Source organism: Pseudorca crassidens, chromosome 16, assembly GCF_039906515.1.
Source record: "Pseudorca crassidens isolate mPseCra1 chromosome 16, mPseCra1.hap1, whole genome shotgun sequence".
NCBI lineage: Eukaryota > Metazoa > Chordata > Mammalia > Artiodactyla > Delphinidae > Pseudorca > Pseudorca crassidens.
Window position 1 is genome coordinate 85202153 of NC_090311.1, and position 23694 is coordinate 85225846.

At 39.2% G+C, this 23694-nt stretch overlaps 1 protein-coding gene across 1 annotated transcript in view; it reads left to right on the plus strand.

Annotated features, from left to right (window-relative positions):
* The window catches only part of FMN2 (formin 2), a 310064-nt gene that overhangs the window by 235281 nt on the left and 51089 nt on the right, over positions 1–23694 (plus strand). Inside the window, 2 exon segments of the mRNA XM_067711167.1 lie at positions 2930–3022; positions 14685–14736. Coding sequence (XP_067567268.1) covers positions 2930–3022; positions 14685–14736 — 145 coding nt within the window.

Below are 23694 nucleotides of genomic sequence, written 5' to 3' on the forward strand. Positions count from 1 at the left end.
ATTGGAAAGGAAGAAGTAAAACTGTCACTGTTTGCAGATGACATGACACTATATATAAAAAATCCTAAAGACACAACCAAAAATCTATTAGAACTAATAAATGAATTAGTAAAGTTAAAAGGTACAAAATTAATACAGTAAGTCCCCTACATGTGAACCTTCAAGTTACGAACTTTCAAAGATCTGAACATGCATTCACATGTCCAATCACATCAGTTAGTTCACATGACTGGTGTACATTGTCACATGTGTGCATCCTCTACAAGTGGTTGTACTTTTGTGTACTTTACAGTGCTGTATAGAGTACAGTAGTATAGTATCTTTATTTAAAGCCCAGTATGTCCAGAGCAAGTGTAAAAGCAGTGGTATATATCTGATTGTGTTAGTTGGGTACCTGGGCTAACTTTGTTGGACTTAAGAACAAATTGGACTTAATGAACGTGCTCTCAGAACAGAAGTGTTGCAATCCCAATTGCATCAAGAAAATAATACCCAGGGCTAAATTTAACCAAGGAGGTGAAAGACCTGAGCTCTGAAAACTCTAAGATGTTGATGAAAGAAATTGAAGCCATGACAAATAAATGGAAAGATATACCATGCTTATGGATTGGAAGAATCAATATTGTTAAAATGTCCATACTTCCCAAGGTAATCTACAGATTCAGTGTAGTCCCTATCAAAATACCAGTGGCATTTTTCATAGAACTAGAATAATCCTAAAATTTGTATGGAACCACAAAAGACTCCAAAACCAAAGCAATCTTGAGAAAGAATAAAGCTGAAGATATCACACTCCCTGACTTCAGACTATAATACAAAGCTATAGTAATCAAAACAGTAGGGGGGACTTCGCTAGTGGTGTGGTAGTTAAGAATCTGCCTGCCAATGCAGGGGACACAGGTTTGAGCCCTGGTCCGGGAAGATCCCACATCCTGTGGAGCAACTAAACCCATGCACCACAACTCCTGAAGCCTGTGCACCTAGAGCCTGTGCTCCACAACAAGAGAAGCCACCGTAATGAGAAGCCTGCACACCACAACAAAGAGTAACCCCCACTCGCCACAACTAGAGAAAGCCCATGTGCAGCAACAAAGACCCAACGCAGCCAAAAATAAATAAATTTATTATTTAAAAAAAAAAGAGTATTAACTTTACGAAACTTAAAAAAAAAAAAACAGTATGGTACTGGCAGGAAAACAGACTCATATATCACTGGAACAGCTTAGAAAGCCCAGAAATACATCCATACTTACATGGTCATTAATCTTCATCAAAGGAGTCAGTAATATACAATGGGGAAAAGGCAGCCCCTTCAATAAATGCTTTTGGGAAAACTGGACTATTTTCCTACACTATGTATACGAATAAACTCAAAATGGTTAAAAACTCAAATATAAGACCTGAAAGCGCAAAACACCTACAAGAAAACATAGCAGTATGTTCTTTGACATCAGTCCTACGGATGATTTTTTAGATATGTCTCCTCAGGCAGGGGTAAGAAAAACAAAAATAAACAAATGGGACTACATCAAACAAAAAAGCTTTTGCACAGCAAAGGAAACCATCAACGAAAAGGCAGCCTACCGTATGGGAGAAGATTTTTGCAAATAATATATTTTATAAAAGGCTTATATTGCAATTATATAAAGAAATCAGAAAACAATATAAAAAAGAACAAACAATCCAATTAAAGATTGTGCAGAGGACCTGAATAAACATTTCTCCAAAGGACGAAAAGATAGCCAACAAACCCATGAAAAGATGCTCAGCACCACTAATCATCAGGAAAATGCAAATCAAAACCACAGTGAGATACCACCTGACACCTGTTAGAATAGCTATTATCAAAAAGACAAGAAATAACAAGTATTGGCAAGGAGGATGTGGAGAAAAGGGAACCCTTGTGCACTGCTGCTGAGAGTGAAAATTCATGCTGCTACTGTGGGAAACAGTATGGAGATTCCTCAGAAAAATTGAAAATAGAACTACCATATGTTCCAGCAATTCCACTTCTGGGTATTTATACCAATAAAACAAAAATACCGATTGAAAATGATATATACACCCTTATGTTCATTGAAGCATTGTTTGTAATAACCAAGATTTGGAAGCAACCTAAGTAGTATCTACCAATAGATGGATGGATAAAGAAGACATGTTTCACATACTCATTATATATATGTGTGTGTGTATACATGTTTCGTATATATACATATATATACATAATGTGTGTGTGTATATATATGCCCACATATTTCACCTACCCACACAGTGGAATGCTACTCAACCATGAAAAATAAAGCTTTCCATTTGCGCAAAGGCAGCATGAATGGGCGTGGAGGGTATGCCAAGTGGAATATGTCAGACAGAGAAAGACCAATGTTGTATGACTTCACTTACTTGTGGAATCCAAAAAGCAAAACAGATGACCAAACCAAACAGAAAGATTCTTATAGATAGAGAATAAACCCACAGTTGCTGGGGTGGGGATGAGGGCATGGTTGAAAAAGGTGAAGTGGATAAGAGGTATAATCTTACATTTAATATAAAGTATTAAATGAGTAATGGAGTTTAATATACAGCATAAGGAATATAGTCAATAATATTGTAATAACTGTACAGTCACAGATGGTTAGTAGATTTATCATGGTGATTAATTTCATAATGTATTTAAATATCGAATCACTATGTTGTACACCTGAAGCATAATATTGTATATCAATTATACTTTAATTTTTTTAAGTTTATTTTTACAGTCCCCTAAAGTGAAACCTTCTGTCAGCATTGGATATTTCTAAATATGTGTAGACACATATGTCAGTTATCGTGGTTAGCAGGATTTTCTAACACTAGTTAATATATATTTTGAATTGTTTTAATGCACTGTTAGCGGTGTGACATTCTGAACAATGTCTCTTTCTAATTTCAGCCTGTGAGGTTGAAGCGGGGAAAGTGTACCAGGTGTCCTCAAAAGAGCACATCCAGCCATTCAAAGAAAACATGGAACAATTTATTTTTCAAGGTAAATTCAGAAGAGATATGTTGCATTTCCCTCCCTGTTCAGCAGAAAGGTAGAAGGCATTTTGAAAAATATGCATTGGTTTAAAAGGGATTATTTTGACATCACAGAAAAATAAATGATGTTTAATCACGAATCACACAGTTGTGACAGACAAGCAATTGGCTAAACATGCTGTTTTGTGAATAATACTCATTATTCCTGTTTTTTTAATGACAGTAAATACAATAGTTATTAGTTAAAATAGCATATATATATATTTATAAAATAGCATATATTTTTAAAGGCATTAAAATATTTATCTTTTTGTGATAGAAAATTAGATATTCTTTTAAGTTTTATCTACACTTATCACTTCAGTTCAACCTGGTGTTTATTTGCTTTGTCAAAACATTGTGCTCAGAAACAAGGTATATTGATGATTTTCTGATCTTCAAAACATTATATTCTATATTTTATAGGATGTATACATAACCCAGGATATTTAACACAGTTCTTCCAGGGACCTTAAAAACTTTATAAATGTTATCTTACTGATTCTTCCTATATTCCTATGAAATAAGCAGGGATGGAAAATTTTAGACAATATTAAAGAAACTAAAAATTCTATTAATCTATTGCTGATTGAAATCCTTGAAACTTATATCAAAGCATTCACTACTCCAAATATTTCTGCTTTGGAAAGTTATATACATATCTTCTGAAGATCAGATTTATATCAAGCCATGCTTTGGGAAGGTTCTTGCTCTTTCAGGAATTCTCCAGAGACTGACATGACCTGAGACTGAGGCCGAGTAGTGCTCTGAAGACTGGCTCCATCCTCTGTGGTTTTTATACGTTGTTCAAGTGTCTTTAATGATGATATACAGTGAATGAGTTAATGCTGGAATTTGATACGGCATTAAGCACAGCTCTTCTTTAGATGGGAAAATACCATTTAATCATTTAAGATAATCATGACAATAGAAACAGAAATTTGGTCCGTCACGTATCAGAGTGATTGTCATTTCCATTTCCTCAGGTCCTCATGACTTAGAGTGGAAAATCTACCCGTTGATTCTTAAATAGTCCTTGACTGAAATCAGTGTCCTGTAGTTACAAATTAGCTGGGCCTGACAGCTCACTCAGCTCTTGATGAATGAAATGAATCTTCATTTTTCCATCCAGTAGACTTTTAGGATCAAGAAACTGTAATTTTATGGAATATTCTGTTTTGCTTATGGGTAGAAAGGAGTCCTTAATTCTATAACTCATTAAAAGAGAAATCAAACAATTTGCTAGATTTCACATCCTAAAACGTTAATGAGTGTGTCACTCATATACTTGTTCACATAATATGTGATTATATTATATAATATTTTAAAATTTTTTCACATCTTTATTGGAGTATAATTGCTTTACAATGGTGTGTCAGTTTCTGTTGTATAATAAACTGAACCAGCTATACGTATACATATATCCCCATATCTCCTCCCACTTGCATCTCCCTCCCACCCTCCCTATCCCACTCCTCTAGGTGGAAACAAAGCACTGAGCTGATCTCCCTGTGCGATGCGCCTGCTTCCCACTAGTTACCTATTTTACATTTGGTGATATATATATCCGCATGCCACGTTCTCACTTCGTCCCAGCTTCCCCTTCCCCTTACCGGTGTCCTCAAGTGCATTCCCTATGTCTACATCTTAATTCCTGTCCTGCCCCTTCAGAACCATTTTTTATTTTTTGTAGATTCCACATGTATGTGTTAGCATATGGTATTGTTTTTCTCTTTCTGACTTACTTCACTCTTCGTGACAGTCTCTAGGTCCATCCAACTCACTACAAATAACTCAATTTTGTTTCTTTTTATGGCTGAGTAATATTCCACTGTATATGTGTGCCACATCTTCTTTATCCATTCATCTGTCGATGGACACTTAGGTTGCTTCCATGTCCTGGCTATTGTAAATAGATCTGCAATGAACATTGTGGTACATGACTGTTTTTGAATTATGGTTTTCTCAAGGTATATACCCAGTAGTGGTATTGCTGTGTTATATGGTAGTTCTATTTTTAGTTCTTTGAGGAACCTCCATAATGTTCTCCATAGCGGCTGCATCAATTTACATTCCCACCAACAGTGCAAGAGGGTTCCCTTTTCTCCATATCCTCTCCAGCATTTATTGTTTATAGAGTTTCTGATGATGGCCATTCCAAGTGGTGTGAGATGATATATCATTGTAGTTTCGATTTGCATTTCTGTAATGATTAATGATGATGAGCAGTCTTTCATGTGTTTGTTGGCAATCTGTATATCTTCTTTGGAGAAACGTTTATTTAGGTAGTATGCCCATTTTTGGATTGGGTTGTTTGTTTTTTTGATATGCAGCTGCATGAGCTGTTTGTAAATTTTGGAGATTAATCCTTTGTCAGTTGCTTCATTTGCAAATACGTTCTCCCATTCTGAGGGTTGTCCTTTCATCTTGTTTTTGGTTTCCTTTGCTGTGCAAAACCTTTGAAGTTTCATTAGGTCCCATTTCTTTATATTTGTTTTTATTTCCATTTCTCTAGGAGGTGGGTCAAAAAGGATCTTGCTGTGATTTATGTCATAGAGTGTTCTGCCTATGTTTTCCTCTAAGAGTTTAATAGTGTCTGGCTTTACATTTAGGTCTTTAATCCATTTTGAGTTTATTTTTGTGTATGGTGTTAGGGAGTGTTCTAATTTCATTCTTTTACATGTAGCAGTCCAGTTTTCCCAGCACCACTTATTGAAGAAGCTGTCTTTTCTCCATTGCATATTCTTGCCTCCTTTATCAAAGATAAGGTGACCATATCTGTGTGGGGTTATCTCTGGGTTTTCTATCCTGCTCCATTGATCTATGTTTCTGTTTTTGTGCCAGTACCATACTGTCTTGATTACTGTATCTTTGTAGTATAGTCTGAAGTCCGGGAGCCTGATTCCTCCAGCTCCGTCTTTCTTTCTCAAGATTGCTTTGGCTATTCTGTAGTGGAATAACTGAGGACATGGAAAGGAGACGTGACCCATGAGCCCCCCACCCCGAACAAACTGGGGGCTGGCGAATAAGCCAGAACTGCAAACAGTCCTGATTGCTTTGAGCCCCCCCGGCAAACAGGGGGCATGTGAATAAGCCAGAACTGTGAACAGTCCTGAATGCTTTGAGCCCCACCCCCCCCCGGCAAACCGGGGGCCTGCGAATAAGCATTGAGTGCTTTGGGCACTGATCCATGAGGTGTCCTCAGTATAATCAAAATGGTGGGAATGCAAGGAAATGTCCTTGTGCTACTTCAGTATAATCAAAATAATGGTGGGAACTTTATGCTGCTTTTGCGCTCAAGGACGAAGCACGGCATGTTTTTAAGAAAGCCCATTATTGCCTGTATAACCAATAGAAGCATATGTTGCTGCTTTGGCATTTCTGGAATGTTAAAAAAATAAGTCTTAAATGTAAACATAGATAATGCTTTAATAAAAGCTACCACAGCAGGACAGACGGCACTGTTTTGCCTGAGCGAGCGGCAGCCCTCTACTGCTGTGCTTCGGCACAATTCATCTCGTGTGATGAGCTTACTTTCGGCCCTGTCATAAGATAAACTACAACACTATTCAGGGTCTTTTGTGTTTCCATACAAATTGTGAGATTTTTTTGTTCTAGTTCTGTGAAAAATGCCAGTGGTAGTTTGATAGGGATTGCATTGAATCTGTAGATTGCTTTGGGTAGTAGAGTCATTTTCACAATGTTGATGCTTCCAATCCAAGAACATGGTATATCTCTCCATCTATTTGTGTCATCTTTAATTTCTTTCATCAGTGTCTTATAATTTTCTGCATACAGGTCTTTTGTCTCCTTAGGTAGGTTTATTCCTAGATATTTTATTCTTTTTGTTGCAATGGTAAATGGGAGTATTTTCTTGATTTCACTTTTAGATTTTTCATCATTAGTGTATAGGAATGCTAGAGATTTCTGTGCATTAATTTTTTTATCCTGCTACTTTACCAAATTCATTGATTAGCTCTAGTAGTTTTCTAGTAGCATCTTTAGGATTCTCTATGTATAGTGTCATGTCATCTGCAAACAGTGACAGCTTTACTTCTTCTTATCTGATTTGGATTCCTTTTACTTCCTTTTCTTCTCTGATTGCTGTGGCTAAAACTTCCAAAACTATGTTGAATAAGAGTGGTGAGAGTGAGCAACCTTGTCTTGTTCCTGATCTTAGTGGAAATGCTTTCACTTTTTCACCAGTGAGGGTGATGTTGGCTGTGTGTTTGTCATATATGGCCTTTATTATGTTGAGGAAAGTTCCCTCTATGCCTACTTTCTGCAGGGTTTTTTTTTTTATCATAAATTGGTGTTGAATTTTGTCGAAAGCTTTCTCTGCATCTATTGAGATGATCATATGGTTTTTCTCCTTCAATTTTTTAATATGGTGTATCACGTTGATTGATTTGCATATATTGAAGAATCCTTGCATTCCAGGAATAAATCCTACTTGATCATGGTGTATGATCCTTTTAATGTGCTGTTGGATTCTGTTTGCTAGTATTTTGTTGAAGATTTTTGCATCTATGTTCATCAGTGATATTGGCCTGTAGTTTTCTTTCTTTGTGACATCCTTGTCTGGTTTTAGTATCAAGGTGATGGTGGCCTCATAGAATGAGTTTGGGAGTGTTCCTCCCTCTGCTATATTTTGGAAGAGTTTGACAAGAATCGGTGTTAGTTCTTCTCTAAATGTTTGATAGAATTCGCCTGTGCAGCCATCTGTTCCTGGGCTTTTGTTTGTTGGAAGCTTTTTAATCACAGTTTCAATTTCAGTGCTTGTGATTGGTCGGTTCATATTTTCTATTTCTTCCTGATTGAGTCTCGGCAAGTTGTTCATTTCTAAGAATTTGTCCATTTCTTCCAGATTGTCCATTTTATTGGCGTAGAGTTGCTTGTAGTAATGTCTCATGATCTTTTGTATTTAGCAGTGTCAGTTGTTACTTCTTTTTCAGTACTAATTCTATTGACTTGAGTCTTCTCCCTTTTTTTCTTGATGAGTCTGGCTAATGGTTTATCAATTTTGTTTATCTTCTCAAAGAACCCACTTTTAGTTTTATTGATCTTTGCTATCATTTCCTTCCTTTCTTTTTCATTTATTTCTGATCTGATCTTTATGATTTCTTTCCTTCTGCTAACTGTTTTTTTTTTGTTGTTGTTCTTCTTCTTCTTTCTCCAATTGCTTTAGGTGTAAGGTTAGGTTGTTTATTTGAGATGTTTCCTGTTTCTTAAAGTACGATTCTATTGCTATAAACTTCCCTGTTAGAAGTGCTTTTGCTGCATCCCATAGGTTTCGGGTCATCATGTTTTCACTGGCATTTGTTTCTAGGTATTTTTTTATTTCTTCTTTGATTTTTTCAGTGATCTCTTGGTTATTAAGTAGTGTATTGTTTAGCCTCCATGTGTTTGTATTTTTTATAGATTTTTTCCTGTAATTGATATCTAGTCTCATAGCATTGTGGTCAGAAAAGATACTTGATACGATTTCAATATTCTTAAATTTGCCAAGGCTTGATTTGTGCCCCAAGATATGATCTGTCCTGTAGAATGTTCATGAGCACCTGAGAAGAAAGTGTATTCTGTTGTTTTTGGATGTAATATCCTATAAATATCAATTCAGTCCATCGTGTTTAATGTATCATTTAAAGCTTATGTGTCCTTATTTATTTTCATTTTGGATGATCTGTCAATTGGTGAAAGTGCGGTGTTATAGTCCCCTACTCTGATTGTGTTACTGTTGATTTCCCCTTTATGGCTGTTAGCATTTGCCTCATGTATTGAGGTGATCGTATGTTGGGTGCATAAATATTCACAACTGTTATATCTTCTTCTTGGATTGATGCCTTGATCATTACGTAGTGTCCTTTTTGTCTCTTGTAATAGTCTTTTTTTAAAAGTCTATTTGGTCTGATATGAGAATTGGTAATCCAGCTTTCTTTTTATTTCCATTTGTATGCAATATCTTTTTCAATCCCCTCACTTTCAGTCTGTATGTGTCCCTAGGTCTGAAGTAGGTCTCTTGTAGACAGCATATATATGGGTCTTGCTTTTGTCTTTATTCAGCCAGTCTGTCTTTTGGTGGGAGCATTTAATCTATTTACATTTAAGGTAATTATCGATATGTGTGTTCCTATTCCCATTTTCTTAATTGTTTTGGGGTTGTTATTGTAGGTCTTTTTCTCCTCTTGTGTTTCTTGCCTAGAGAAGTTCCTTTAGCATTTGTTGTAAAGCTGGTTTGGTGGTGCTGAACTCTCTCAGCTTTTGCTTGTCTGTAAAGGTTTAAATTTCTCCATCAAATCTGAGTGAGATCCTTGGTGGGTAGAGTAATCTTGGTTGAAGGGTTTTCTCCTTCATCACTTTAAATATGTCCTGCCACTCCCTTCTGGCTTTCAGAGTTTCTGCTGAAAGATCAGCTGTTACTCTTATGAGGATTCTCTTATGTGTTATTTGTTGTTTTTTCCTTGCTGCCTTTAATATGTTTTCTTTGTATTTAATTTTTGATAGTTTGATTAATATGTGTCTTGGAGTGTTTCTCCTTGGATTTATCCTGTTTGGAACTCTCTCTGATTCCTGGACTGATTAACTATGTACTTTCCCATATTAGGGAAGTTTTCCACTATAATCTCTTCAAATATTTTCTCAGTTCCTTTCATTTTCTCTTCTTCTTCTGGGACCCCTATAATTTGAATGTTGGTGCATTCAGTGTTTTCTCAGAGGTCTCTGCGACTGTCCTCATTACTTTTCATTTTTTTCCCTTTATTCTGCTCTGCAGTAGTCATTTCCACTATTTTATCTTCCAGGTCAGTTATCCGTTCTTCTGCCTCAGTTATTCTGCTATTGATCCCTTCCAGAGAATTTTTAATTTCATTTATTGTGTTGTTCATCACTTTGTTTGCTCTTTAGTTTTTGTAGGTCCTTGTTAAACATTTCTTGTATTTTCTCCATTCTATTTTGAAGATTTTGGATCACCTTTACTATCATTATTCTGAATTCTTTTTCAGGTACACTGCCTATTTCCTTTCCTTTTGTTAGGTCTGGTGGGTTTTTACCTTGCTCCTTCATCTGCTGTGTGTTTCTCTGTCTTCTCATTTTGCTTAACTTACTGTGTTTGGGGTCTCCTTATCACAGTCTGCAGGTTTGTAGTTCCCGTTGTTTTCGGTGTCTGCCCCCAGTGGCTAAGGTTGGTTCAGTGGTTTGTGTAGGCTTCTTGGTGGAGGGGACTAGTGCCTGTGTTCTGGTGGATGAGGCTAGATCTTGTCTTTCTGCTCAGTAGGTCCATGTCTTGTGGTGTGTTTTGGGGTGTCTGTGCCCTTATTATGATTTTAGGCAGCCTCTCTGCTAATGGGTGGGTTTGTGTTACTGTCTTGCTAGTTGTTTGGCATAGGGTGTCCAGCATTGGAGCTTGCTGGTTGTTGAATGGAGCTGGGTCTTGGCGTTGAGATGGAGATCCCTGGGAGCTTTACCCCATTTGGTATTACGTGGAGCTGGGAGGTCTCTTGTGGACCAGTGTCCTGAACTTGGCTCTTCCACCTCTGAGGCACAGCCCGGATGCCTGGCTGGAACACCAAGAGCCTTTCATCCACACGGCTCTGAATAAAAGGTAGAAGAAGGAAAGAAAAGAAAGAAAAAGAACGAAAGAAAGTAAGAGAGAGAGAGAGAGGGAGAAGATAAAGTTATGAAAGTAAAAATAATTATTAAAAAAATTTTAAAGTAATAAAAAAAACGGAAAGAGAGAAGAGAGCGACCAAAGCAAAAAACAAATCCACCAATGATAACAAGTGCTAAAAAGCATTAAAAAAAAAAAAAAAAAGGACAGAGAGGAACCTAGGACAAATGGTAAGAGCAAAGCTATACAGACAAAATCACACACAGAAGCATACACATACACACTCAGAAAAAAAGAAAAAGGGAAAAACAAATATTTCCTTGCTCCCAAAGTCCACCTCCTCAATATGGGATAATTCATTGTCTATTCAGGTATTCCACAGATGCAGGTACATCAAGTTGATTGTGGAGATTTAATCCGCTGCTCCTGAGGCTGCTGGGAGAAATTTCCCTTTCTCTTCTTTGTTCACACAGCTCCCGGGGTTCAGCTTTGGATTTGGCCCCACCTCTGCGTGTAGGTCGCCTGAGGGCGTCTGTTCTTCACACAGACAGGACGAGGTTAAAGGAGCAGCTGCTTCGGGGGCTCTGGCTCACTCAGTCCAGGGGTAGGGAGGGGTACAGATGTGGGCGAGCCTGTGGAGGCAGAGGCTGGCATGACGTTGTACCAGCCTGAGCCGCGCCGTGCGTTCTCCTGGGGATGTTGTTCCTGGATCACGGGACCCTGGCAGTGGCGGGCTGCACAGGCTCCCGGGAGGTGGGGTGTGGCTAGTGACCTGTACTTGCACACAGGCTTCTTGGTGGCGGCAGTAGCAGCCTTAGCGTCTCATGCCCGTCTCGGGTCCGCGCTGTTAGCTGCGGCTCGCGCCCGTCTCTGGAACTCCTTTAAGCGGCGCTCTTAATCCCCTCTTCTCGTGCACCAGGAAACAAAGGGGGAAGAAAAAGTCTCTTGCCTCTTCGGCAGCTCCAAACCTTTTCCAAGACTCCCTCCCAGCTGGTTGTCGCACACTAGCCCCCCTCAGGCTGTGTTCACGCCGGCAACCCCAGTCCTCTCCCTGGGATCTGACAGAAGCCCGAACCTCAGCTCCTGGCCCCGCCCGCCCCGGCGGGTGAGCAGAGAAGCCTCTCGGGCTGGTGAGTGCCGGTCGGCACCGATCCTCTGTGTGGGAATCTCCGCTCTGCCCTCTGCATCCCTGTTGCTGACGTCTTCTCCGTGGCTCCGAAGCTTTCTCCCTCCGCCTCCCACAGTCTCCGCCCGCGAAGGGGCTTCCTAGTGTGTGGAAACCTTTCCTCGTTCACGGCTCCCTCCCACTGGTGCAGGTCCCATCCCTATCCTTTTGTCTCTGTTTTTTCTTTTTTCTTTTGCCCTACCCAGGTACGTGGGGAGTTTCTTGGCTTTTGGGAGGTCTGAGGTCTTCTGCCTGCATTCAGTAGGTGTTCTGTAGGAGTTGTTCCACATGTAGATGTATTTCTGATGTATTTGTGGGTAGGAAGGTGATTTCCACGTCTTACTCTTCCGCCATCTTGAAGCTCCTCCCCTGTTGGCCTATTTTAAATGCTTTTTTAGGTATCCTACAGTTAGCAATTGTCATGAACAAACTAGAAGGCTGCCATCCCCATTTGAAATGTCAAAAAAGAAATGATCTGTGTGCTATAAAGAAAGGGAAAATCAATCTTACTTGAAGTAGTAATTTGCATACTTTGGTATGATAAACTTTATCAATAGAAGATTATAAATATGTAGGAAAATGCTGCTAAAAGTAACACTGGCTTTCAAAACTAGTCACAAAGCCCTCTGTGCCATTAGAAATTAACTGAAAATAATTTTTATGTCTCTGAAAAAATAGGTCAGAGAATGAAATAATTAGCAATTGGAAGTTTGCATGGTTTATAGGAAATAACTTTATTCATATGTCATGTTCCATTTTTACTTGAAAACCTGAACATCACTTTAGGAATTTCAAGAGCTTGAGATCCAGCGTTTTCAAAGAACATTTATTTAGTCCCTACTAACTTTTGGGGGCACTATGCTAAATATTTTATGTATGTTAACAGATTAATCTATTTATCTAAGATTACAAAGCTAATTTCAGTGGCAGAATCACAAATAGAACACAGATCTCTGGAATCTAATTTTAGGGTGTTTTAAATTTCATATGTCATTTACTTGATGGTTTTAAAATAGTCCAGAAATTTTCTTTCTTTTTCAGTCTTAATCTCTATATTTTACAAAAGAAAAAAAAAGACACACAGGCAGTTGGGAGAATGTCCTTCCTGAAAATGGTAATCATTGTGGTGCTTTGTTATTTTCCCTTAAAGAAACTTTCTGTGGTTCTAGAATTACTTACGGAAGCCAACCATTTTCATGCTAAGCAGCCCAGAGCAGGCTTTGTAAGAAAATATATTAACATTGGAGACTTTTCAAAGTGAAGTCATGGAACATGTATTCTTTTTCTTAATATAACTAATGATTGACCTGTAGACTTATGTAAACACTCTCAAGAACAAAAGGGGAAAGGGGGAAAAATCTCTGCTGCCAGCTCCAAGTATCCCTGTTAAATTCAGACAGTCACGGATGTAGAAAACAAACTTGTTTACCAGGGGGTAAGGGAGGGAGGGATAAACTGGGAGATTGGGGTTGACATATACACACTATTATATATATAATAGATAACTAATAAGGACCTACTGTACAGCACAGGGAACTCTACTCAATACTCCATAATGACCCACATGGGAAAAGAATCTAGAAAACAGTGGATACGTATATGTGTATAACTGACTCACTTTGCTGTACAGCAGAAACTAACACAACATTGTAAGTCAACTATACTCCAATAAAAATTTAAAAAAATATATTGGCACAGTCCTGCAGAGAGGGGCCAACAACACTCCACAGTGGCTGTGCAGACGTTGTGCAGGCCTTCAGACATACAATAACCAGCCCATGCTGATGACTGTTTAAGTCCTGATGGAGACGCTGACAGTTCCAAGGGACCAGGGGTTTGCTTCCATTCACAGCTCCAATTTTTAGAATCAGTTTGCTCTGCTCCTCTTTGTCTTCTAATTTCTCCAAATGGCCGTGAGTGTGACCCAAAGGGGAATGGTTATGAAAAGACAACTTCTTTCACTAGCTCCAGGGTCTTTTTCATTTATTTTTAAACTTTTTGTCCAGTAGCTCAGTGATTTTCAGACTGATCATTACTGAAGCATGAAATCAACTTAGTGGCTACATTTTGAGATCTAATGGAATAGGCTAAAAATATTAACATGGTGAGAAGTAGGAGTATTTTTGAAGCTTTCAATGTCAAATACATGTGTATGAACTAATACGTAAATTCCTAGAATGCTTACTGGTCAAAAAATGTGAAGGTCACTGCCATACGTATATTATATGATGGGAGTTTCTGTGTTATTTTAAATAATTTTTAAATAATGGTGTAATCTCTTTCCCAAATTTGATCTTTGGGTTTGTGTCCGGCTACCATTCTTTATTTTTAGACAAATCTAATAGCAAATAAATGCATGCACTGTCATCTCATCACTTGGAATTAGTAGAAAGCGTTAGTATTTTATCTTACATCTGCATGGAAATAATCTCTGGATCTGTTCACTTGTGACCTGGTGTGGAGAGCACTGGTGAAGAAGGTCACAAACCATTTTTATTTAGGTTTTTTTACTTGGTTTTTGTACCTTTGCTTGAGAGAGTTATTTTCAGCCAATTATTGACATTTAAATACTTGACAAACAAATTTGATGTGAATATCAAGTTTTCTAGTGTTTTATTTTCTCAGATTAATGTGACTGATCTAAAGAAATTACTTAGAAAGTAGTATTAGCTTAATGAAAATTAAACATAACCTATTCAATCATATCTCTTCATAGATTTAAAATAAACTTCTGTCAGGAGTACCTTAGTGTTAATAATGTGTTAAAATATATTTCATATTATTTGGATCTGTTTTGTTTGAGGTGGTTATAACCATTTATCATTTATCTCATCTTGTTTTCTTTTCTTGCATTTTCAGCTAAAATTGACCAAGAAGCGGAGGAGAACTCACTGACAGAGACTCATAAATGGTGAGCAATTGTTTTCTTTCAGCGTTTGTTCTCAGAGTTGACTTAGAAAGTGCTTAGCGTGCTTCAGTTCAAGGAGTCAATCATTAGCTCAATTTTTATTCTCAAGCATAAAAGAGAAAGAAACTAATTCAATATGCACTTTGATGATACATTGGATTTCTGGCTTTTATTTTATAACTCTGGTTGACATATAAATCTGTTAAGTATCCAATTATTGTGACTAGCTTAGCACCTTCTCTGTAGAATAGGATTTAGCGTTGTAGAAATTTAAGAGAACCTATCTTAAGAAAAAAGGATGAAGGGTTTGGTTATAGGACACTATTGAGTTTCCACAGCTGGGCCGGCACCCTGAGTTCCCCTTACATAACCCTTACTTCCAGAATGGAGGTTTGCAATCATGGGTGAACGTAGAAAAGTATCTCAGAAATCTCTGCTTCTCTGCATCAATCTTCTCCACTTCTTCCTCTCTGTGCTAGTCAGATTTCTCCAGAAAACAGAGCCCATAGGTGTGTGTGTGTGTGTGTGTGTGTGTGGTGTGTGTGTGTCTGTGTGTGTGTGTGTGTCTGTGTGTGTGTCTGTGTGTGTGTGGTGTTTGTGTGTGTCTGTGGGGGGTGTGTGTGTGTGGTGTGTGGGGAGTGTGTGTCTGTATGTGTGTGGCGTGTGGGGTGTGTGTGTGGGGGTGTGTGTCTCTGTGTGTGTGGTGTGTGGCGGGGTGTGCACACCTACAGATAGAGAGAGATTGATTTTAAGGAATTGGCTCAAAACAGGCGGGAAATTCTGCATGTTGTTGATGTTACAATCTTGAGTCGGAAAGCATTCTGGAGACAGAATTCCTTCCTATTTGGGTAACCAGTCTTTTTTTCTTAATTCCCTCAGCTAGATTGGATGAGGCCCATCCTCGTTATGGAGGGTCATCTGCTTTTCTCAAAGTCTACTGATTTAAACGTTAATCACATCTAAAAAATACCTTTACAACAATATCTACACTGGTGTTTGACCCCAGACCAGTTACCACAGCCCAACCAAGCTGACACGTCAAATTAACCATCACAGTCTCTAAAGAAATTTGATTACTCTTGGGAAAATGTTGATAAAAGAGGTTCTTTGCTATTACTTTATGAGGCAAGATCCCATATGTCTGTGAACAGATATCACATACATAATAGTTGTATTGCAGGCAAATTGGTAAAACAGAATTGGCCAGTTTCTATCAAAGCAAAAACCGAGGTGAAGACCTTAAATTATAACAAGCAGGAATTTCAGTTAATTGTATGAAAGGAATTCTGGCTAAGGACAAATCTGTTAATAAAAGAGTCATCTTTATAATTTAGATAATTAACTCTGAAATTTAAAAATAAAAGTAAGAATTATGGATCCTGTGAAACATTCCTAAAAGAACTAAGTCTCTGTACCATTTCTGTAGCAATGCTGCATGACCTGGACAGCAGTCAGTAGTAATTCTCTGCAGTAGGCGGTGTGGCCCTGGCCTTTCGTGTGTGATGGCTGTGCCTTGGGGTCCAAACCCTAACCCCGGGACAGCAGTGACTACTTGGCGAGGTAGAGATGTCAGGGAAGAAGACGTTATCCTCTACCCTTCTAGGTTCTTCTGGCTGGTCTAAGAATTAAACTGACATGAGAGAGATTAACAGGAGAAAATCACAGAAAAGTTTAATAACAAGTATACATGGGAGAGACCCAGGAAAACTTAAATACCACCTTCAGCTAAAGACAAAAGAGGATGTTGTGGTACTGGTTTAGGACTTCAGAGGGGAGGAAGGCAATTCACAAGGAGACAGAAAAGCAGATGCTTGCTTAAACCAGTGTTTGCTGGGCCAGCAGAGACGACAGGCACAGAGTGGACTGATGTGCAGGCCCTGCCAAGAGCCGCCCCCGCACCCCCATATTCTTGCAGATACCTCTGCTGAAAGCTCTATTCCAGGAGCAAACCCTCTATCTAAGTTCTTTAGGCATTTAGGGGCAAGGTCAGAATTTCTTCCTGAGTCTTTTGGTCCTTGATTATTTTCAGCTGGAAATAATCCAAATGCCCAAGAGACATTCTGGGGTGGCCCCTGCAGAATTAAGTCAGATAGTGTTTGCCAGATGCTCAGCACTTAGTAAGTGACTAATATGTTAATTGCTATGTTATTTTCACATTATTATCATAATCAGATTACAAAATGTTGGGTGGTGGAAGCAGAAAGCAGAGTCAGATTTCAGAATCAGGCATGTGTTTATGTGTGCGTTCTATGTTCCTCACTGTTTCTGCTGAATCTGGGATTGGGCCGCCTGGAAGCATTATTAGAGCATAGATTTTGGTGTCAGATCTGTGTATCTGCACCTGCTCCAAACTGCTGGAGCTGTGGCTCCAAGGATTTACCATAACTTTTGAATCCGTGTCCTTATCTGTGAAATAAACAATACACACATGGTGAGTGTGTAGAGATCAGCTCAGAATAATTAAATTTTCCAAGTTAAATATATGTGTAGGAACCTGCCTCCTATGGGTTTTTCGAAATCCCCTTCTTTTGGACTCACCCAAACACTTAAGCTTAGGAGACTGATTTCCAGAGTGAACTCTCTTCCCAACTAACAACAATTTCACTGGAGAAAAGGATATAAAACAATCACTTAACATTTCTAAAACACGTTCTAACAGCCTCCAGCAAATGGGAAATCATTCATTCAAGGAAATCTGCTACATCTTGGTGAGAACAGCAGGTGGTGGCATCTGAGCCACGGCCGTGGATGCCCCTCGGGCCTCCGAGCAGGCTGTCCTCCCCGGGCTGGGCCCAGCCCTCTAGCCGCTGTGTGCTGAGAAGTCCTGCTCTAGGCAAGCATGTGCAGAGGATGGGGCTCCCTGCCTCAATGCACCCCCGGCTGATGGGGTGAGGCCCTCCCTCCTCCGGAAAGGGGGCTCCTGCTGGGAGGCTTGGGGTCCCCGCTGGGGCACATAGGCCAGCGCCCTCCTCTGGCTTCAGCTCCCATGCGGAGCCCAGAGATCCTGTCCACAACGTTGCAGCTCCGTCTGAGGGGACCGACTCTATTGGAACGAAGGAGAATTCCGTGCAGGACGCCTCGTGGAAAGCAGTGGAGGTCTCGGTGGAGGACAATTAGGAGGACCCACAGCTCCGGGCTGCAGACAGTGACCACAGGGTGGCCTAGCGAGCAGGCAGCCAAGAAGGAGCCTCCGGGGGCTGGGCAGGGTGGGCGAGGCCACCCTCACTCAACGGGCCATCAGACCAGGGTGTGGAGAGGACTCAACAACGTTCCCCAAGCTGTGTCCAGATCCATCAGCAGATGCAGGAAGCCCCCTGGCCGGGGGCTCCCGCACAACTTCTGACCAGCCATGGGCTGCACAGTGCGCTGCTCTGACCCAGGGCCAACTCCTAGGAAGCCAGGCTTAAAACTCAGATCAGACGCCTGTCTGCAGTCTGTCTAGTAGCCACAGAAGAAGCACACCTCGTCAGCTGAGGTCATGCTGCTCCCAGAACCATGGGGACCAGCAGTGGACGCCCTCCCTCCTGCCGCTCTGAGGTCTGCCACTCGGGCAGGCTGGGGGGCTTGTCCCAAGTTCCAGAGTCTCAGGTCTCCTTCCCAGGGGTGAGGCCCACTCCCACGCCCCACGCTAGGCCACCAAATGCTCTCTCCACCTACATAAATTTTGGAACCCAAAGCCTTGGACTTTGGACTTCCTCTTTGTGCTCTCTTTGTGAAAAAATACTTCTACCCACCCCTCACCCCCAGCCCCACCTCCCAAAAATTTTTTAAGGGAAGCACACACACTCTCACTCTTTATTTGATCTCTAGATATTTGAGCTGCCTCAGCAAGGCCCTGAGAGGGGAGACCAGGCTCGCATATCTTCTCAGCCTTCCACCCCTTCTTTTATTTTTACTTTATTAGAGGTTATTATCTTCGGTGTGCCATACTATTAAGTCAGCTGAAATCCATTTGGGGGTAAGATGGTATTTAAGCATTCTACCTGGTCTGCGTATTTAAGTCCCTGCTGTTAACCAAAATTTCAGAACAGAGACCTGATTGAAATAAAAAGATGTTTATTTGGGGTTTGTTAGGACTGCAGCCTGGGAGACACAGATTCAAGAATTTGAATTGTGTTCCACCGGACTACAAAATGGGGGAAGTTTATAAAGGCAGAAAACCTGCAAGGTTACATAAATTGTCAAGAATTAGAATTGGAGCTGGCGAGAAGTAAGGGTGCTTGTTAACTAAGGACACGTGGGATCTGAAATGGTTGCGTAGTTACAAGGGGAGAGCTTGAGACCTTAAGGGTGCAGCTGGCAAGTGCTGTTCTGAATACGGCTGGTGGTGTCCTTGGACCTGGTGCAGTTCATAGAAAGTTCAGGTTCTCAGTAGGGCAGAGACCTGTCTGAGACCTGGTCCTCAGTAGCCACCTGACTCCATTTCATGAACCTCAACTGTCATCCCTCCAATCGTGATTTCAGTTTGTCATCACAGCAGAGCTGGCCTTCCTCATTCTCCTGCCTCTGTTGGCCCTTCATTGGGGCAGTGATGTTATTACAACTGAAAACTATGACTTTTACTTTGCACCTCACAAGATACCAAGTGACAAATTGGTGGCAGATGTTTGTGCTTTAGTTTCTAGAATGGGTTGAGAGTCATTTACAGATAATTGTGATAGCTGTGCTGAACTATAAATGTCCTGGGGATATTTTTGATACCAAAACAGAAGTTCCCCAATGGTGTTGAGGCCATTTAGTGTTGCGTATTTCCACCAAGGTCGCTGTGAAAGAAGGTGGCCAGTGTGGTGGCTGAACCCTGATGGTCCACCCCAAATGGCACCTGGAAAACCACGCCAAATGTGGTTGGAAGCCTGGCTTACTCAGCCACCCCCCACCATCCATCAGGTTGTCGGAATGGAATACCTTGCTTTTTACAATATGCAGAGTTTCCTCAAGTGTGGATAGTAAGAGGTCTTACTAGAAAAGCATATTTGTGTGAAAATCTGCTGTAAACTGCACAAACTCGTTATTGGCTTGCTTTGAAGGGAATTTTATACTGATTTGTCTTTATGTTTGAGTACTTGGAAAACAAAAAGTCTTGACTTTTAGTCATTTTAAAATGGATAGTGAACTCTTATCAAGAAATTAATTAGGATTCTTTTCTATGGTGGAATATTATGTGTTTTTCAGGTCATTTTATGATTCCCTAACTAAAGAAAAATATTCAAAAGAAACAATGGTTAGTAAACTTTTAAAGCAAATCCGATCTTTTTTATATTCCATTTGATAGCACAGTAGTTTTATGTGCTAACTTGTCTGTCTATTCATGCAATCTTGCTATTAATCTGAGAAGTGGGACTTTAAGTTACTATTTCACATGAACAAAAATATGTAAATTTTAGATAAATAGTTTGACCAAACTCTTCAGTTCTCCCAGAAAGTAAGGCGACTGAGCAGATGAGTCTTGAACCACACACCCCAAACCCAAATGCACATCGGACAAGCGTGTTCTCATCTTCAGATGATTTCCTGGGTGAGCCAGATGAATGTCTTACAGGGTGGGCTTCACCAGAAACCTGTCAGCTGCATCGCCACTGAATGTGCTTATTTCAGGCTCTGCTTTTATTTTCTTTTTAATTAGCATCATAGCTTTCTTCAATTATGGGAAAGTATCACCAGACCAAATATGATAGTTTTTATTTTCCCACAGAATTAGTCAGTGTCTGTATCAGCTCACAGGCAGAAAATGTAACAATTCCAGATTTGTCTAATAAATGGCCATTCCTTTATATCTAAATTTAAAGAATAATGAGACTGGGAGTTATAAAATTGACTTCTCACACTCAGCGGTTCTTATTTATAAATTATGGCTAACTTCAAAATTTTCTTAGAAGTTCTTTGTTTTTTTTTATTCTATAGGTACAAACCATATTTTATGGTGAAAATGATTTTGAAATAGAAAAAGAGCAGATTTTCTTTTTCTTTTTTAATTGAAGTATAGGATTTACAGTGTTGTGTTAGTTTCAGGTGTACAGCAAGTTGATTCAGTTATACATACCTATATATTTTTTCAGATTCTTTTACCTTATACGTTGTTACAAAGTGTTGAGTATAGTTCCCTGTGCTATACAGTAGGTCCTTGTTTTTTTAATCTATTTTATATATAGTAGTGTGTATATGTTAATTCCAAACTCCTAATTTATCTCTCCCCCTTACTTTCCCCTTTGGTAACTATAAGTTTGTTTTCTATGTCTGTGGGTCTATTTTTGTTTTGAATATAAGTTCATTTGTAGCGTTTTATTAGATTCCACATATAAGTGATATCATATTATATTTGTCTTTCTCTGTCTGGCTTGTGTCACTTAGTGTGATAATCTCTAGGTCCATCTCTGTTGCTGCAAATGGCATTATTTCATTCTTTTTTATGGCTGAGTAATAGTCCATCATATATATGTACCACATCTTCTTTATTCATTCATCCATCAATGGACGTTTAGGTTGCTTCCATCACCTGACTATTGTAAACATTGCTGCGATGAACATTGAGGTGCATATATCTTTTCAAATTATGGTTTTCTCTGTATATATGCCCAGGAGTGGGATTGCAGGATCATATAGTAGCTCTATTTTTAGTTTTTTAAGGAACCCCTGTACTATTTTCTATAGTGACTGCACCAATTTACATTCCCATCAAGAGTGTAGGAGGGTTCCCTTTTCTCCACACCCTGTCCAACATTTGCTGTTTGTAGATTTTCTGATGATGGCCATTCTGACCAGTGTGAGGTGGTACCTCATTGTAGTTTTGATTTGCATTTCTCTAATAATTAGAGATGAGGAGTATCTTTTCATGTGCCTTTTGGCCACCTTTATGTCATTTTTAAGGAAATATCTATTTAGATCTTCTGCCCATTTTTTGATTGGGTTCTTTGTGTTTTTGATATTGAGCTGTATGAGCTGTTTGTATATTTTGGAAATTAATTCCTTGTCAGTGTATCATTTGCAAATATTTTATACCATTCTGTAGACTGTCTTTTTGTTTTGTTTATCATTTCCTTTGCTGTGCAAAAGCTTTTAAGTTTAATTAGGTCCCACTTGTTTATTTTTGCTTTTATTTCCTTTGCTTTAGGAGGCAGATCCAAAAAGATTTTGCCGCAGTTTATGTCAAAGAGTGGTCTGCCTGTGTTTTCCTCTAGGAGTATAATGGTTTCTGGTATTACATTTAGGCCTTTAATTGATATTGAGTTTATTTTTGTGTGTGGTGTAAGAGAATGTTGTAATTTCATTCTTTTACATGTAGCTGTCCAGTTTTCTCAGCACCACTTATTTAAGAGACTGTCTTTTCTCCATAGTATATTCTTGCCTCCTTTGTCATAGATTAATTGACCATAAGCACATGGGCTTATTTCTGGGCTCTCTATTCTGTCCCATTGATGTACGTGTCTGTTTTGTGCCAGTACCATGCTGTTTAGATTACCATAGCTTTGTAGTATTGTCTGAAGTCAGAGTGTCTGATTCCTCCAGCTCCATTTTTCTTTCTCAAGATTGCTTTGGCTACTTGGAGTCTTTGTGTTTCCATACAAATTTAAAAATTTTTTGTTCTAGTTCTGAGAAAAATATCCTTGGTAATTTGATAGGGATTGCATTGATAGGTTTGTGTTTATCTGGCTTAGTCTGGCATACCAGGCAGGCTGCAGCCTGGTATTAAAACTGAAGTGATAGGGAATATCTTTGTAAAACTCCCAAACAATTACATCATTCTATTAACAATATTGATAAAGTAAAGCAAAGTTGCAGTTTGTATTTTCCAGTTTAGATTTTTTTGTTAACTACTTGACATCCTGCCAGGAGGGTCACCATTTGGAGGCCTACAGGAGGAAGGCTTCCAGGGGAAATTGGAGAAAACTCTCTCACACCTTCCACTCTCAGGCCTTGGTGTGCATTTTAGGTACAGCACTTTTCTTTGGACAAAGGGGTTTTCTTCTGTGGCTACATTATTCAACTTTTTATAAAACCAGTGACTTTCAACAGTGTGGGGCCCTCTGACACCCTGTGCAGATTTGCTGGCCTTTGTCAGTTATAAAAAACATTCTGAAGTGGTAGTCTCTACTGAATTTTTTTATGTTTTAGCTTTTATGCATTCTGAATAGAACGACTTCAGGACCTTCTGCTTTAGAGAATTTGGTATGTTTCCTTTCAGTTTTGGTTTGTAATTATAAAGGGGGAAAATGCATCAAATAATTTCTGCCCTTTTGCAAAGTTTTGTTTTAAAAATGGAAAATTTCCTGTTGTATAGGGTTGATAAAATCTTCCCCACTCCAATATTTTAAAATATATTTGGGCCTAGTCTAGGCTAAAGTGTTTCCAGAAGCTAAGTTCTCCAACCTAAAAGAGGTTAGAACTCCTAAAGTTTTTTCCTGTGTAAGCAAGAAGAAGAGGAGTGAAGTCGCCACATTTTTATTAAAGATTCTAATCCCTGTGTTCTTGCAGGGTGTGGGGAGGATGAAGACCCAAGAGAGTACACACTGTTTTGCCCACTGTTTTGTACTTTAGAGTATAGAAAGTAGTAGAAAAGCTAAGGGGTAATAATTTAAGATAACAGGTGTATTTAACCATATCATGATTCAAATCTATTAGGGTTGTACATTTTGAGAAACTATGCTTCTAGCACAGTAGATGTTCTAGGAAAAAAAAAAACAGTTGAATAAAAGTAGTTACTTTCTGATTGAAGGAAAAGATTTTTCTGGGTAGAATGAAACTAAGAGAAAAATGAAACAGTTATACGTGACTTTATCTGTAGACATATTTCATAAGGCAAATTAGAAATCTTCTTTAGAAGATTGTCGTTAGAGGGGAAAATTTGGTTACAATTTACAGAGAACCACCTTAAATTAAGTAAAACCCCCAAAGGATTTCTCAGAGGGCTCCAGAATCCAAGGTAAAGGGAAATAGCCTCAGGGGGATGGGAACCAGGCAGGGGTG